This window comes from Corvus cornix, chromosome 9, assembly GCF_000738735.6.
Source record: "Corvus cornix cornix isolate S_Up_H32 chromosome 9, ASM73873v5, whole genome shotgun sequence".
NCBI lineage: Eukaryota > Metazoa > Chordata > Aves > Passeriformes > Corvidae > Corvus > Corvus cornix.
The window spans coordinates 10,937,615-10,950,183 of NC_046339.1; the positions used below are offsets into that span (position 1 = coordinate 10,937,615).

Genomic DNA, 12,569 nt, shown 5'->3' on the forward strand with positions numbered 1-12,569 from the left:
ATACAGGTCCCAGAACCCTGCAAATGCTGGTGATTGTGTTCTTGTCTGACTTTCTCGCCATACATCCCCAAAGCTTAATTTTATGAATAAAAGGTTTAAAGGTTTGATTTAGTCACTATTCATCCTAAGTATTCTGGAGCTGCTGTCAGGCTTGATTGATATAACTTAGATCTGAGTTTCTGCATCTCTGTGGTCTCAGTTAAACTATGACTTGCTCAGTTAGGTGTAATTTTTGTTTTTCCTAATCCTTATGTTTTCACTGTGACTCAGAACTAGAGTGTGACCTCGTTGGGTCAGTAATTCCAAAAAACAGAGGGATGTTTGCAGAAATTGTTTGGTTCAGTCTGGATTCTCTGTCCTCTAGGAGGAGGAGAGGGCTCTTTTTTGGTGGTCTTCATACAGAGGAAGAGCGTTTGTCCCTGCTTGGTGTCTGTGTATGAGTTTGTTGCCTCGCTCACCATCCTGGCCAGAAAAGCTTTGCTGGCTTTTCACTTTAATTATCAATGAAATGCTTGGCAAGCAGGAGAACAATATTTGCATAGATGTAGTTCTGGAAATTGAGTGTAATGTGATCAGGAAATGGGACAGGCCCTGGCTGTTATCATGGAAGAGACTTGCTGGTACTTGCACTTTGTTTCAAATGTAATAAGATCTGACTCAGGATAGTTTCCTGGACGTTAACAGGGAAGACTCAATGCCATTTTGGCAAGGGTCTGGCACTAACCTTTCTGCACAGGAACAAAAGAGATTTCTGGCAAATTCATCAATCTGTTCTGAAAGGGCTTCTAACAGTACACTGGAGATTTAGAGGGAAATGGTCTCCCTTGGAGCAGAAAAGCAGGGGCGTGTGTGTGTGTTTTCAGGACTATCTTTTTCTGAGATAGAAGCCAGGGAACAAGGCGCTTGCATGCTCTGCTAGTGAAGTCTCCCTGGGAAGACATGATGCTACTTGCAAGGTATGCACAAGACAAGACCAGAGGCGCCGCAGTGCTTGATTACTGTCAAGGACTCAGTTGGAACTTGCCTTTGCTCTTTGGCCTGCAGCGTTTATGTAGAAATTGGGGACGCTGCTACTTGCTTCCAAAGCTTTGCCTTGATGGGTCCTGCCCACATCTAGGCAGGGAGGAGGGAGCGGGGGGGCTCAGAGGCTATATGAAGTAAACAGGAAAATTACTCACCTTAATGATGCATTTCACTGGCACTGCCACTTTGAGAGCCTGTCAGATTTAATACTTTGTCTTTCCTTCCATTGCCTCCCATAGGTGTGATTAATAGTCTATTAGAAGGATGAAGCGGAGAGGTATCTGCACCTTCCCTCAGGTGGAATAAATGGGAGGAGAAGCAAAGTGAGTAGGAGAAAAGGGATCACCTTTTTCCATCTGAGCCATTTGGTCTTTGTCAAGAGTGCATATCCGGAGGAGCACTCACTGATTTGATTGGTGGCCCCTTGTTTTATTCAAGTTCATGGCTGAGCCCCTTGGCCTCCCAGTTATCTACCAGCCCTGCTCCGTGGGTGCACTGGCCAGTTTTCCACTCCAGAAACAGTCAGGGAGCAGTCCTGCACTTGGTCACAGCACAACAGCAGTAGCACTGTAGGAAGGCAAGAAAAAAAACCTAATTATTTGCATGTGAAGTTCTTCAGGGATTATTTGACCTTTTTGTAGAGTCCATTGAATCTGAACCCTAAGTCAAGAAAGAACAAACAGGATAGAAAATGTATCTGGGCAAAGGCGTTTAGTATGATAGATCACAAGACATTAAACCTGGTTTTAGCTTTGAGTTGCTTGAACTTTCTTTTCTGTATCAGAATGAACGTGCAAAAACTGGTTTGCATCTCCTGTGAGCCTGTCTTGTGCTCCAGCCAGTAAGATGGGCCAGTATTTGATGTAAATACTCTTACCCTTGCAATGTGCTGTGGTATTTTACAAGTAGGCCAGTCCTTTGGCATGAGCCAGAATTTGGGTGGAAATCTGTCACCATCTAGCAGTGTCTTGCTTTCTATGGTGTTGAGTGGCCAGTGCAGTCTGTGGCAGAGTGCTTGATAGTTCTGGGACTGATGCTGCCCCTAATGTGCAGGCTTAGGATGTTGCTGATTGAAAAGACTACATTGCCAGACCAACTTTGTTGTGTTGTTTGTTTTGTTTTTTAATGTGTTCTCTCGTCCAGATTGGCTTCCCTCTGCTGTAACAGATACTGTACTAGTGACTCATTCACTTTCCTCTGAGTTATTAATGAAATCCCCTTATTTGCAGATGAAGGAACTAAAATGAGTTTTGTACTTAGGTCTTACACTGGGCCTTTGCTTGTACCCTGCTTCTTCCCCTTGATCTTTAGCTCCTGTGGAACTACCTGAACCTGTGGCTGTATCCCAAATTGCAGAGGATCCAAACCCTCTATCTGCTCTCTATGGGGCTGCAAGGTTTGACCTGCTTGTCTGGGACTTTTACTGATGACTCATGTTTTTGAAACCAGGTTGGAATTGGTAGGAGCAGAAATATTTTAGAGAGCTTTGGGATTTTTGCTTTGCCATTTACTTTGTCTTAACTGAGCAACCTTTATGTACTGCTGTGCTTCTTCCCTTATCATTGAGTTCATCACCCTTTGACTTTCAGCAGGGGACAAAAGTGATGGGGAGATGCACTAAAACTGGTGTCTGGTTACTCCAGACAATGTTTCCTCTAGCTGATGAGAGTTTTTGGAGTTTGGCTGGTACTGATGCCTGAGATGGCCACCTAAAAACAGAGACTAGGCAAGAATAAGGGAATAAAGATAGGTATTTATTTGAAGGGTGTTCAAAGGTACAGCCTGGGCAGGCCAAAAGCTACACCCAAGATGGACCCTGAGTCACGGGTTCTTCACACTTTTATAAGTTTTGTTCATTTCCATATCAGGGTTAATTCTCCAATTATAACTTCAGTTAATGATGTAATTTCCCCAATTTTACCCCTGTTCTTAAGATGTTAGTTTACACATTTTGGGCCTAGGACAATCTGGGTGTCCTTGGAGAGGCTTGTTATGTCTAACCAGCATGAGAGAACAGTAGTTAACAGGCCACACAAAACTTCAGAGTTACACACTAGGCAATACAGGATTTGAAAAATATAAAAGTTAAAACCTAAGGCATCAGTAGGATGGAGCATGCTACAACATGCAAACGTGAAACAAGTGAAATCTGGGAGGAAACACACAGCAGCTTTCCTCTTTGGCTGAGCCTGGGACAGATGACTGTAAGAAAGTTGAATCCCCCACACCAAGCTAGGAGGAGGTTTGAAATCGCCAGCCTGGACTTTACTTAAAGCAGCCCATGAGCAGAACAGGTTCTCGTGCTCAGTATCAGAAGCCAAGGCATGTGAGTCAGGAGCAGTATGTGGTGAGGTGGGTTTGCTGTTTGGAGCCTGAATATGTTCTTTTCAGTTCATTTCTGGAGCCCTTTATAACAGAAATCCAATTTCCTTTAAGATACAGGTTGAATCAGATCTTTAAGCTCAGGTTTGACTTCACAAATTCCCTTACACAGAGGCACACTGACTTGAGCAGGCGGTGGTTAACAGTGCTGCCAAAAGTTAAGCATATGCTGAAGATTTTTTTGCTAAATCAAGTCCTGGAGGTTTTTGCCTGCAGCATTAGAGTATACATTCTGGTGTAATGAGTAGAATTGCCTGGAAGGACTGTTGCTGGTTATGTCACTGTTGCAGTGTTAGCTGCTCTGATGCTTGAGGTCATACAGTCAATTTAGTTTCATGTAGGCAAACGTGGTCATATGTGTACTGTCCACTCACTTGCATTACGTGCAAGCAGGTGTGTGTATTTTATAGAGATGCAAATATTTGTAACTCCAGTGTAGTGCTTTGTTAGCAGTGGGTTACCCTCCTGCTAGGAGGATGTGAAGTAGCCACGTGTCTTTGAGAGTAGCGGGGCTGTGGAAGGAGGGAAGAAATGCAATGGAATTACTCACAAAGCTGCTTTGGCAATCACTGTAATGATTAAAAACTTTGCTGTTGAATTTTGTTGGTTTACTAATTAATGCTTAATAATCGGAGTGGATGTTTTCCAAATCCAATTTTAAGTAATGTTTTAGACTAACTTTGATCGCTCCTCGCTATTCTGCTGGAATTTAGCACATCATAAGCCTTTAGGTGAGTTTGGGTAGAATGAGGGTGAATTTCCTACAGTGTGTGTTTCCTAATATTATATTTTCTGTGGTAGGCAAACAGGTTGCTTACTTGTTGTGCATTCATAGTAGAGAAGTCACTGGGAGACGTAGATATCAGGGGAAGATGTTCGGAATCAGATCAGCTTTGCCTTTCAGCAGATTTGCTCTTATTTCTTACTTTTATGTCACAGAATTTCTGATGCAAAGCAATCTATCAGAAATGTAAATTATTAGACATTGTTAGCATCTGAAACTTGTTTGCTACTGCTAAAGTTTCAGTTTAGAAACTGTCAGAGAAACTGGACACAATACACATGCAGTGTGTGAGCTGGCTGCACAAGCTAAGGCCATTTGACTGCAGGAGTCTAACGATTTTGGTTTTTAAATAAATTAATTTCAAAAATATTTAAATAATAGACTGGCAAAGGAAGAGAGCTCACAAAACCAAATAGTAAAGCTTTCCTTTACACCCATCACTTTGTATCGAAAAATGCATAAAGCTTGCCTTCAGAGTTTTCCATTGGAGGTTTTTTCCTCTTGAAACAGGATACTTTTCAGTTGATTCTTCGTTCTTGTTGTTGTTTATTTTTAAAATGGTTTTCAAGCTGAACCTCAAGAGGACTTCATTTGTTGGTGAAGTAAGTATGTAGATACGAAATTGCAATGTAAAAGCCCTCATATGTAAAGTTTTCACATTTACTAGAGTTTCACAGTGCAAAAGCAGTATGGGAAATTATTGGTGTTATTTCTGTTATCGTGGCTTTGCTGACAGTGTCAGGTAGAGATGATATATCCTGATCGAGGCAGTTTTGAATTGAAACCCCTGGGAAGCCTCAAGCGAGATGCTGAATATTGTCACATGAAGGAATTACCTCATTATCCTAAAGATGTGAGAATCTAGCAGATGCTCTCAATTCGGTATTTTGGGGGGATTTCAGGGGATCTCCTCTACCATGGCCACGTGTGCATGTCCCCTTCTCATCGCGCCCTCCGAGTCGGGGTGTGTTTGGGGGACGGAGCGGGAGTGCTGCTCACAGGGACCCGCAGGAGCTCCTGCGGGGAGGGGGAACGCGCAGCTGTCAGCCTGCCAAGGCGAGGGGATGGCTGTGCCTCTGCCAGAGGGGGAAGAGCGCCTTTTCTCCCCCTCGTTCCCCGCGATGGCACGGCGCAGGAGCTCAGCGGCTGCGCCCCGCGGTGCCCGCGGGCGGGGAGCGGCTCCGCAGCGGGACCCGGCGCACCGGGCAGCGGCCCCTGAATCCCTGTCCGCAGGCTACGTTTCTCCGCTCTCCTCCCTGCCACCCCTCCCCTTCCCCGTTTACCTAAGCAGGTCGACACACACACGCACCCATATATTTATTTTTTTTCGCTAAGGTTTCCAAGGCACAGCAGCAGCAGCTGCCGGCGCTGGGAGTGCCGCCTGCCCCGGGGCAGCCCCGCCGCGCTCCTCCCTCCCTCCCTCCCTCCCTCCCCGTGTCCCGCTGTCCCTGCGGTTTGCAATGCCGGTCCCCACGCACCCCTCGTGGGTCGCGTCCCCCCTCGGCGCGGGCGGCCGGGGGACGCGGGGCCCACCTGCCTGATGTCAACATCCCGGCGGGCGAGGCCGGCAGGAATGTGCCGCTCCCCGCCCGGCGCAGGTAATTAATCCCCGCGACTGACAGGTGGCAACAGGCGGCCTTTGGCTGCGGCTCCTGGCGAAAAGCACTCGGAGGAAGGATTTTAATAGCTCGTCAGCACCGTTCGTGAGCGCCTGGCGAGGCGACGGGGAGGGGGCAGAGGAGCCTGGGGGGAAAATGAAGTTTTAAGTCTTTGCAAAGGCGGACGCCCTTGGGTGATTCACTGCCCTTCCTCAAGAGGGAAAGGAGTGCGACATGGTTTTTCCTTTGCCCCGGGGTGGAGAAATTTGATAAATGCCTCCAAAGCACTGGTGGGGCTGCATCAGCATCCCCTCCCGCTCCCATGCTCCCGGGCATCGCACGATGGCTTCCCTTACAGATAGGGGATGCTCACAGGCGTGCCTCTCCGGTGCCCTGGGCTGTGAGACTGGGGATTGTTGCCACACGTGGTGGATCTGTATCACTGGACCTGTCAGCCGTGCCCAGGGTTTGAATGCCGGCTATGCCCACTGGCAGCAAGCTGTCCACTTTTCTCTGGCACCTGGTGGGATAGAGGACTTCAAACTGCAGCTGCAACAAGTCCGCTCACAAGCCATGGGGTTTAGGTTATGCTGAGCTGAAGGTTAAATCTGGAAGGAGGAGGTGTCCTTGTGTGCAGCACTCCTGGTCCAGCTCCTCTTCACTGAAAGTCCTCTGGGTACACATTGGTTCCTAAGAGAGTGTGTGTGTGCGTGTGCATACACGTGTTCCTGATTTGCCCCCACATGCTCCCAGCAGCTTTTTGTAAATGGAAAGTTAGATCATGGTCTAGCATATAAAAAATGTTTAAGGTGCTTGGGTAAATTTCAATTTTTATTCTTAGTTGGTAGCTTCCTTTCTTCCCACTGCCTTTTTTTCTCCTAAATAATTAAAATAGATTCAAATTATTTTCTATTTCTTTGTGACTCTCCTTGTTTTCACCTGTGAATACTCTGGTGCAGGTAACTGTTGCATTCCCACTCTTCTAACCTGTTTTTTTTTCCCCTTCTTAGGGAGTTAGTTTGATAGGGGAGAAATCATAGCTGACAGCTTTGAAAACATAAAGTAAAATGAATCTAGTTAACGGAGTTGAATTAAAACATGACTACTTAAAAGAAGTTTGCAGAAGATTTGAAAGACCTGTTGATCTGAGCAGGAGGGGCTCAGGGAGCTGTAATGCCTTAAGCCAACCTCTGGGATCCCCTTCAAGTTGACAGCCATTAGCATTTGTAGAGCTGACTGAACCCCACTGCTTTTAAAGATTTAGAGGCCATAATCCCTCTGCTAGATCAGATGGTAAACCAGATATTAGAGCTAGATTTCAAAAGTAGTGTTTGGGGGATTTCACTGCATCAGAGTTTTGCAGAGTAATTGAACACACAGTGAAAAGCCATTGTGGCTTGTATTGCGTTGCACACTTCCAGGAGACTTCAGTCCCTTCTAACAAAAATTGTCCATTTGAGAGTCAAAAAGTGTTTTGTTTTTGACTTCCAACACTTTGTTGACACACCTTCCGTAGAAGGGGCTTACTGAGAAATCAGACAGGTGTTGCCTGATGGTAGCTGGTGTGTGTATTGTGCTACTGAATTACCAGCCGGGGTGCCAAGAGTGGGTAATACAGTATGTCTGCACAGGCAGGTGGGGAGAGCAGAGCTGCAGGCACTGGAATGTTTTCATCTTTCCTTTTAAAACATATTATTAAGCAAAAAGCTAAATTCATGACAGACAGCAGTCGAACTCCAAAGAAAAGTCCGAGCCAACGCTCTTTCCTCTCCCTCTTGAGCAGATAACATGTTTCCAGGCTCAGCTCTTTTGTTTTAAATGGCTTTCAGGTCTCTACTCTGGGGGAAGTGGTGTTTGCACTCCTCAGGCTGTTGGCACAACCTTTGTTCCTACTGCTGGATAATGGCTATTGTCATCTTGTTAACTGCTAGACTTGTTTGTTGGGTCAAGCTCATTTTTTTATATTTGTACTCCTAATTAATTTAGTTTTCCTGCTCAAGTGTGTTTATTAATAGTCATGTTTTGGATTTCTGGGAATTGCTCATGGTCCTAGCCCTCATACAGCAAGTGTCAGTTCACAGCAAGATGGTGGGCAGGGGGACTGTCACCTCCTGCAGGGTGGGGTCGTTTGGGACCACTGAGGAGCAGCACCTGTGCCAAGAGTGTGATCCTTGCTTGCAGGCACTATCTGAATGCACAGACAGCTCCTGCCTTGGGTTCTCTTTCTGAAGTGCCTTTGCTTTGAAATCTATATACAATATCCTGTCTTGCTCTGTGGATATAGCGATTATCACTGATCCAGGACGAAGTCATCATGACCTAGTTGTTGGCATCTATTTATGCCAATAAATGGCTGTGCATCAGGTTACCCCTGGTTGCAGCAAAATTGGCGGGGTGGGAAACTCGAGCCCCTCTCTGTCTGACAGCAGGTACCCTGCAGACAGATTTACACTGGTGTTAAATGTCCATCCCTTCAGTGATTACATGCTCAAAGGCGGCTGTGCCTGGGGTAGATGTGAAATCATGGCTCTACGCCATGTCCCCAAGCCCTGTGCAGTGCCTGTGAGGCTTGAACTCTTCTCACAATCAGGTGACAAAAAGGCTGCTCAGCCTCCTGCTGTCTCTTTTGCTTGTGCTGGGCAATCTTCCCTGTCCTGACTGTGTCCTGAGGCAGAGGTGGGCTCCTGGTTACCCTCCTTTTCTGACATGCCAAGTTCAAGTTGTTGGCCGGAACCTGCAGCTCTTGAGTCTGCCCTGTGTTTCTTTGTTGGATAGGCTTGTTCATCATAACCCATTAGCTCTTGGCTGTTTGCTTTCTGTGAATTTCAGCTGTGGGTCCAATGCCTTCCTTGCTGGTTGTAGTCAGCGGGGTCCAACCGTGCCATTTGGGTGTATGAGGAGTAGAACCCTTTCTCTGCTGGCAGAGGGGCCACACTGTTTGATCAGGAACCTCGGTATTGATGCTGGTGTTGGGTACCTCTCAGTCCTTCTGAAAGCAGTGATTTTTATTTTCCCCCTTTCTTGTAACCCCAGCTTTCTGTCTTTGAAGATATTATACGTAAAATTACAGTCAGCACCAAGAGTCCCGGTCAGTGACCGAGGGCTGTGTATCTCCTTCCATTTGTTCAATTCTCTGGATGCCTGCAGACACCGGACACGTTGGCTCCTGGCGTGTGCTGTGCCCTCTGTGCACCACTGCTCTTCCGTATTTTTGCTTGCATTTCAGCCCATCACCTTTGGGTGCCCAGTTTCTTTGTGCTTCAGTGATGTTAAGGCATCCAAGTGATTAGCTGGCTTTTTGAGATTTTTGAGGCTTTCTGTCCTTGAAACCTTCACAATGCTATGAGCAAACTGATGTGTTGAAGGAAACAAAGCTTTACAGGTTTTCTTCCTTTTTAAATATAAGTGATTCTTTTTTTACTTCTTGAGATGAAAAGACAACATGGTGAGCTCATTCTTACCTTCAGTAAGGAATTGCTTTTTAATTAAAAAACAATAAGGAATTTCAGGTTTAAAAGATGTATGATATAAATCACCATCTAGATCTGTTTCGCAACTTTTTTTTTTTGTAATTGTTTGGCATGCTCCCCATTTCCGCAGGCTGGGTAAATCCTTTGTGGGTTTAATCTGTAGCCTGCAGGCACATAAAATACATTGCACAATTTGGCCTTTGCATTTTAAAGAAATCTTTTTTCGTAGCTTAAATACATGTAGCATCTTCTCTGCCACATGGCAAGATGGTGTTGAGTGAGGAGGGAAGGGACTGGCTTGGCTTATGTTTAATCCCTCTCTCCTACCCAGTGTCTCTCGCAAGTTTGGTTTTTCCTATGTTAGCAGTGTGTACACTTTGAAATGCAAATAATCCCTGAATATCACTAGCTAATCCTTTTGCTGCTGCATCATCTGCCACCCACCAGTGCACACGCTGGCTCTCCCAGTCCCAGTGGGGTCCATGGCCACAGGGTGCTCTTGACCAGTTTGAACCTGTCACTGCTCTGTTTGAACAGCTGGGAAGAGGGATGTATTGGCCCATGGCTGCTAGAGACCTTTTTTTGTGAGGAAACAACCACCTTGGGGCTGTCACTTTTCTTTTCCTGCAAGAACCGAGGATGTGGAGATGGGGAAATGCCAGCAATTCCTGTGGGTTATGTTGTTACAGGGAGATCTCTGCACTCATGAATGTCTGAATACCAGGAGAAAACTGAATGCCTCTGGAGTGGGGTACTGAAAAACCTGCCGTATTTTGGAACAGGCTTGTACAGCAGGGGAGACTGGAGAGTCTCCTTCATGGGAGACATCCAGGAAAATGGATTTAGGTTGTGCAGCATTGAACCACTTGGGACTTTCCTTGCTGTCCTCCCTGCTAAACAGATGCCTTTATTTCAGAGGGGTTTTGAAAAGAAACCACCAACTTCAGCCTTGACCTTTTGCTGAGTAAAGGTTTCCAGATGTGAACACCCTCCAGGAAAATGCTGCATCGGTTTACTGTTTTAGTGAGGAATATCTTAAGAGAAATCTAATAGTCTCCAAATTAGCACAGCGAATAAAAGTATCTTCTTCTGTTCCAGGTGTTCACTGCATGGTCACAGCCTCCCTTTTGGAGCCAGCTGCTGGGTTATCGTCTAGGTCTCAGCATGGAGCTGGTGTTTGGGCTGTTCAACTCTTCTGGCTTTGAAATAAAAATACTGTTTGGGGGTTTTTTACCTTATTTTTGGCTATAATACTTTGAGTTTAGAAGTGAGAAGATTACTACAGTGGTGCTCAGTAGATGTAGAAGATGGTTTTAAAAGATGATGAAATGTCAGATTTGGTACAACTCCCAAATTGATCAGGGTCTTGTTTTCAAGTACTGTTCAGTTCTAAGGCTGATGTTTTTATTTAATCCCTCTGCAAGAGTAGGAGGGCTTCGTAGAAAACAGGATGAAACACTTTGTCTGTGGTTTTGAGTGCTTCCAGGATTACAGGATGCTGTGAAAAGAATAGCACCTGTTTTGTTAGGTGGATAATGGGTGTCCCTTGCAAGAGGGAGTGTGTGCCCAAGAGAAATAAAGCCTTTATTTGTTCGAGTAAATGAAGTGCTCTTTATCTGAAGGTTTTTGCGTTTGGGAAAGCTAGGATGTAGATTTATGCTCTGCTATTTTACAGCAGGTAAAGGTCTAGGGATTTTTTCACTTTTCTGGAAGCGTGGCTGTTGTGCAAACAAGTGCAGTGCACATGCAGTGGCTGGTGCTTTTAGTTACAAATGCAAAGCCATCTCCATGTTCCTGGTGTGCCTTCATCCCTAGCTGAACTCCTGACTCTGTCTTGGTCTGTTCCCCATGCAGTATTCCACCGAACTGAAAAAGCTGTACTGCCAGATCGCCAAGACGTGTCCCATCCAGATCAAAGTGATGACCCCACCACCCCAGGGAGCTGTCATCAGGGCTATGCCTGTCTACAAGAAAGCTGAACACGTCACCGAAGTGGTCAAACGCTGCCCGAACCATGAGCTGAGCCGGGAGTTCAACGAGGGTAAGGAGGGCAGTGCTATCCTGGCAGTCCCTCTCCAGAGCTGCTTGGCTGATGAACAGCCACTGAGGGATGTGACAGCAGCTTCAGAGCAAACCTTCTGGAAGCAGACCTCCTTGCGACACCTTGTGCAGCTTTGTATTTCCCGTGCTTGGCAGGAAGTGTCATGCAATGCTTTAGCTGTCCCTGTGCAAGCACATCCTTGGGAGGAAAGTACTGAAATAAACCTCATGACTGCCTAGGTTGGGTGGGTGTCTGTCCCCAGGGCAGGCAGTGCCCCTCTGGCAGCCTTCCTCTGCTCTGCTTTTGCTTCTGCAATGAGAAGCAGCTGTTGTGCTCAGGAATGAGCTTCCATGTTGCTGGGACAGGGATTTAGTAACAGGATGCAATATCATCTCCAGTCCTTAATCCACGCCTCAAAGACGGAGGGGCTGTTTATCTCTGGCAGGGTAATGCTAAGTGCCAGCATCAACTGTGGGCATCGTTCTTCTACATTTAACACTCTCAGTTCAGTATTGTTTTAACATTTTACTTGCTTCTCCTCATGTTAGTGAAGTAGCAGCTGTTTTTAAAATGTCCTTTGCTTTTCTGCAAGCTCATGGGCTGGGTTCCATTTTGTCTTGGCCACTTAAGTTCACCTAAGTTCAAATGAGCATCTGTTTTACTCTACGTACATTATTTATCTCCTACTGTAGAAAGAACTGCGGTTGGTGTCAGTTAGCAGGATGTCTTGGGAGCCTGGATCCCATTGCTGGTTACAGTGCAGCCAGCTAGACAAGTCCCAGAAATAAACAAGGATGTGGGAGTGTAAAATCAGAGTGGAGTGAGACAGTTCTTCAAAACAGTTTTTTATTTTAAAAAGTGCTTTTCTGACAGAACTGGATTTATTGAGGGTTGATGCTATTCAGTAATGGATTTTTAAGGAAGAAAAAAAAGTCCTATAAATTCTTATTCTGAAGTAGTTATTTCTCTAGAAATAGGCTGTACTTTGAGTAAGAAATGAATAGTTAATATACAAAACAAATTCTTGAGATGAACCCATAGCAGGGTCCTCTCCTCAGAATGTAGTTGTATGTTGTAGAAACATGGAAGAAAATTTGCAGGAAGGAAGCTTTTAATTATTGGAAGGTGGCCTAGGAACCAAGAAGATCATGTTCCCTTTTGCTGCTGCTATAAGCGAGCATGATTTTTCAAGCTGACCATTAATTAAATGCATATTTCTCTTGCTACTTGAATCTTTCTTTTAGGATCAAGACTAATGTAAGGGAGCAGAA

At 45.5% G+C, this 12,569-nt stretch overlaps 1 protein-coding gene across 7 annotated transcripts in view; it reads left to right on the forward strand.

Annotated features, from left to right (window-relative positions):
- Positions 1–12,569, forward strand: part of TP63 (tumor protein p63) — an 81,262-nt gene that overhangs the window by 50,127 nt on the left and 18,566 nt on the right. For all 7 annotated transcript variants that reach the window (XM_020584459.2, XM_019284702.3, XM_019284705.3 and 4 more), the window contains one exon: positions 11,112–11,298. In XM_020584459.2, the coding sequence (XP_020440048.2) occupies positions 11,112–11,298 (187 nt within the window). The remainder of the gene's footprint in view (positions 1–11,111; positions 11,299–12,569) is intronic.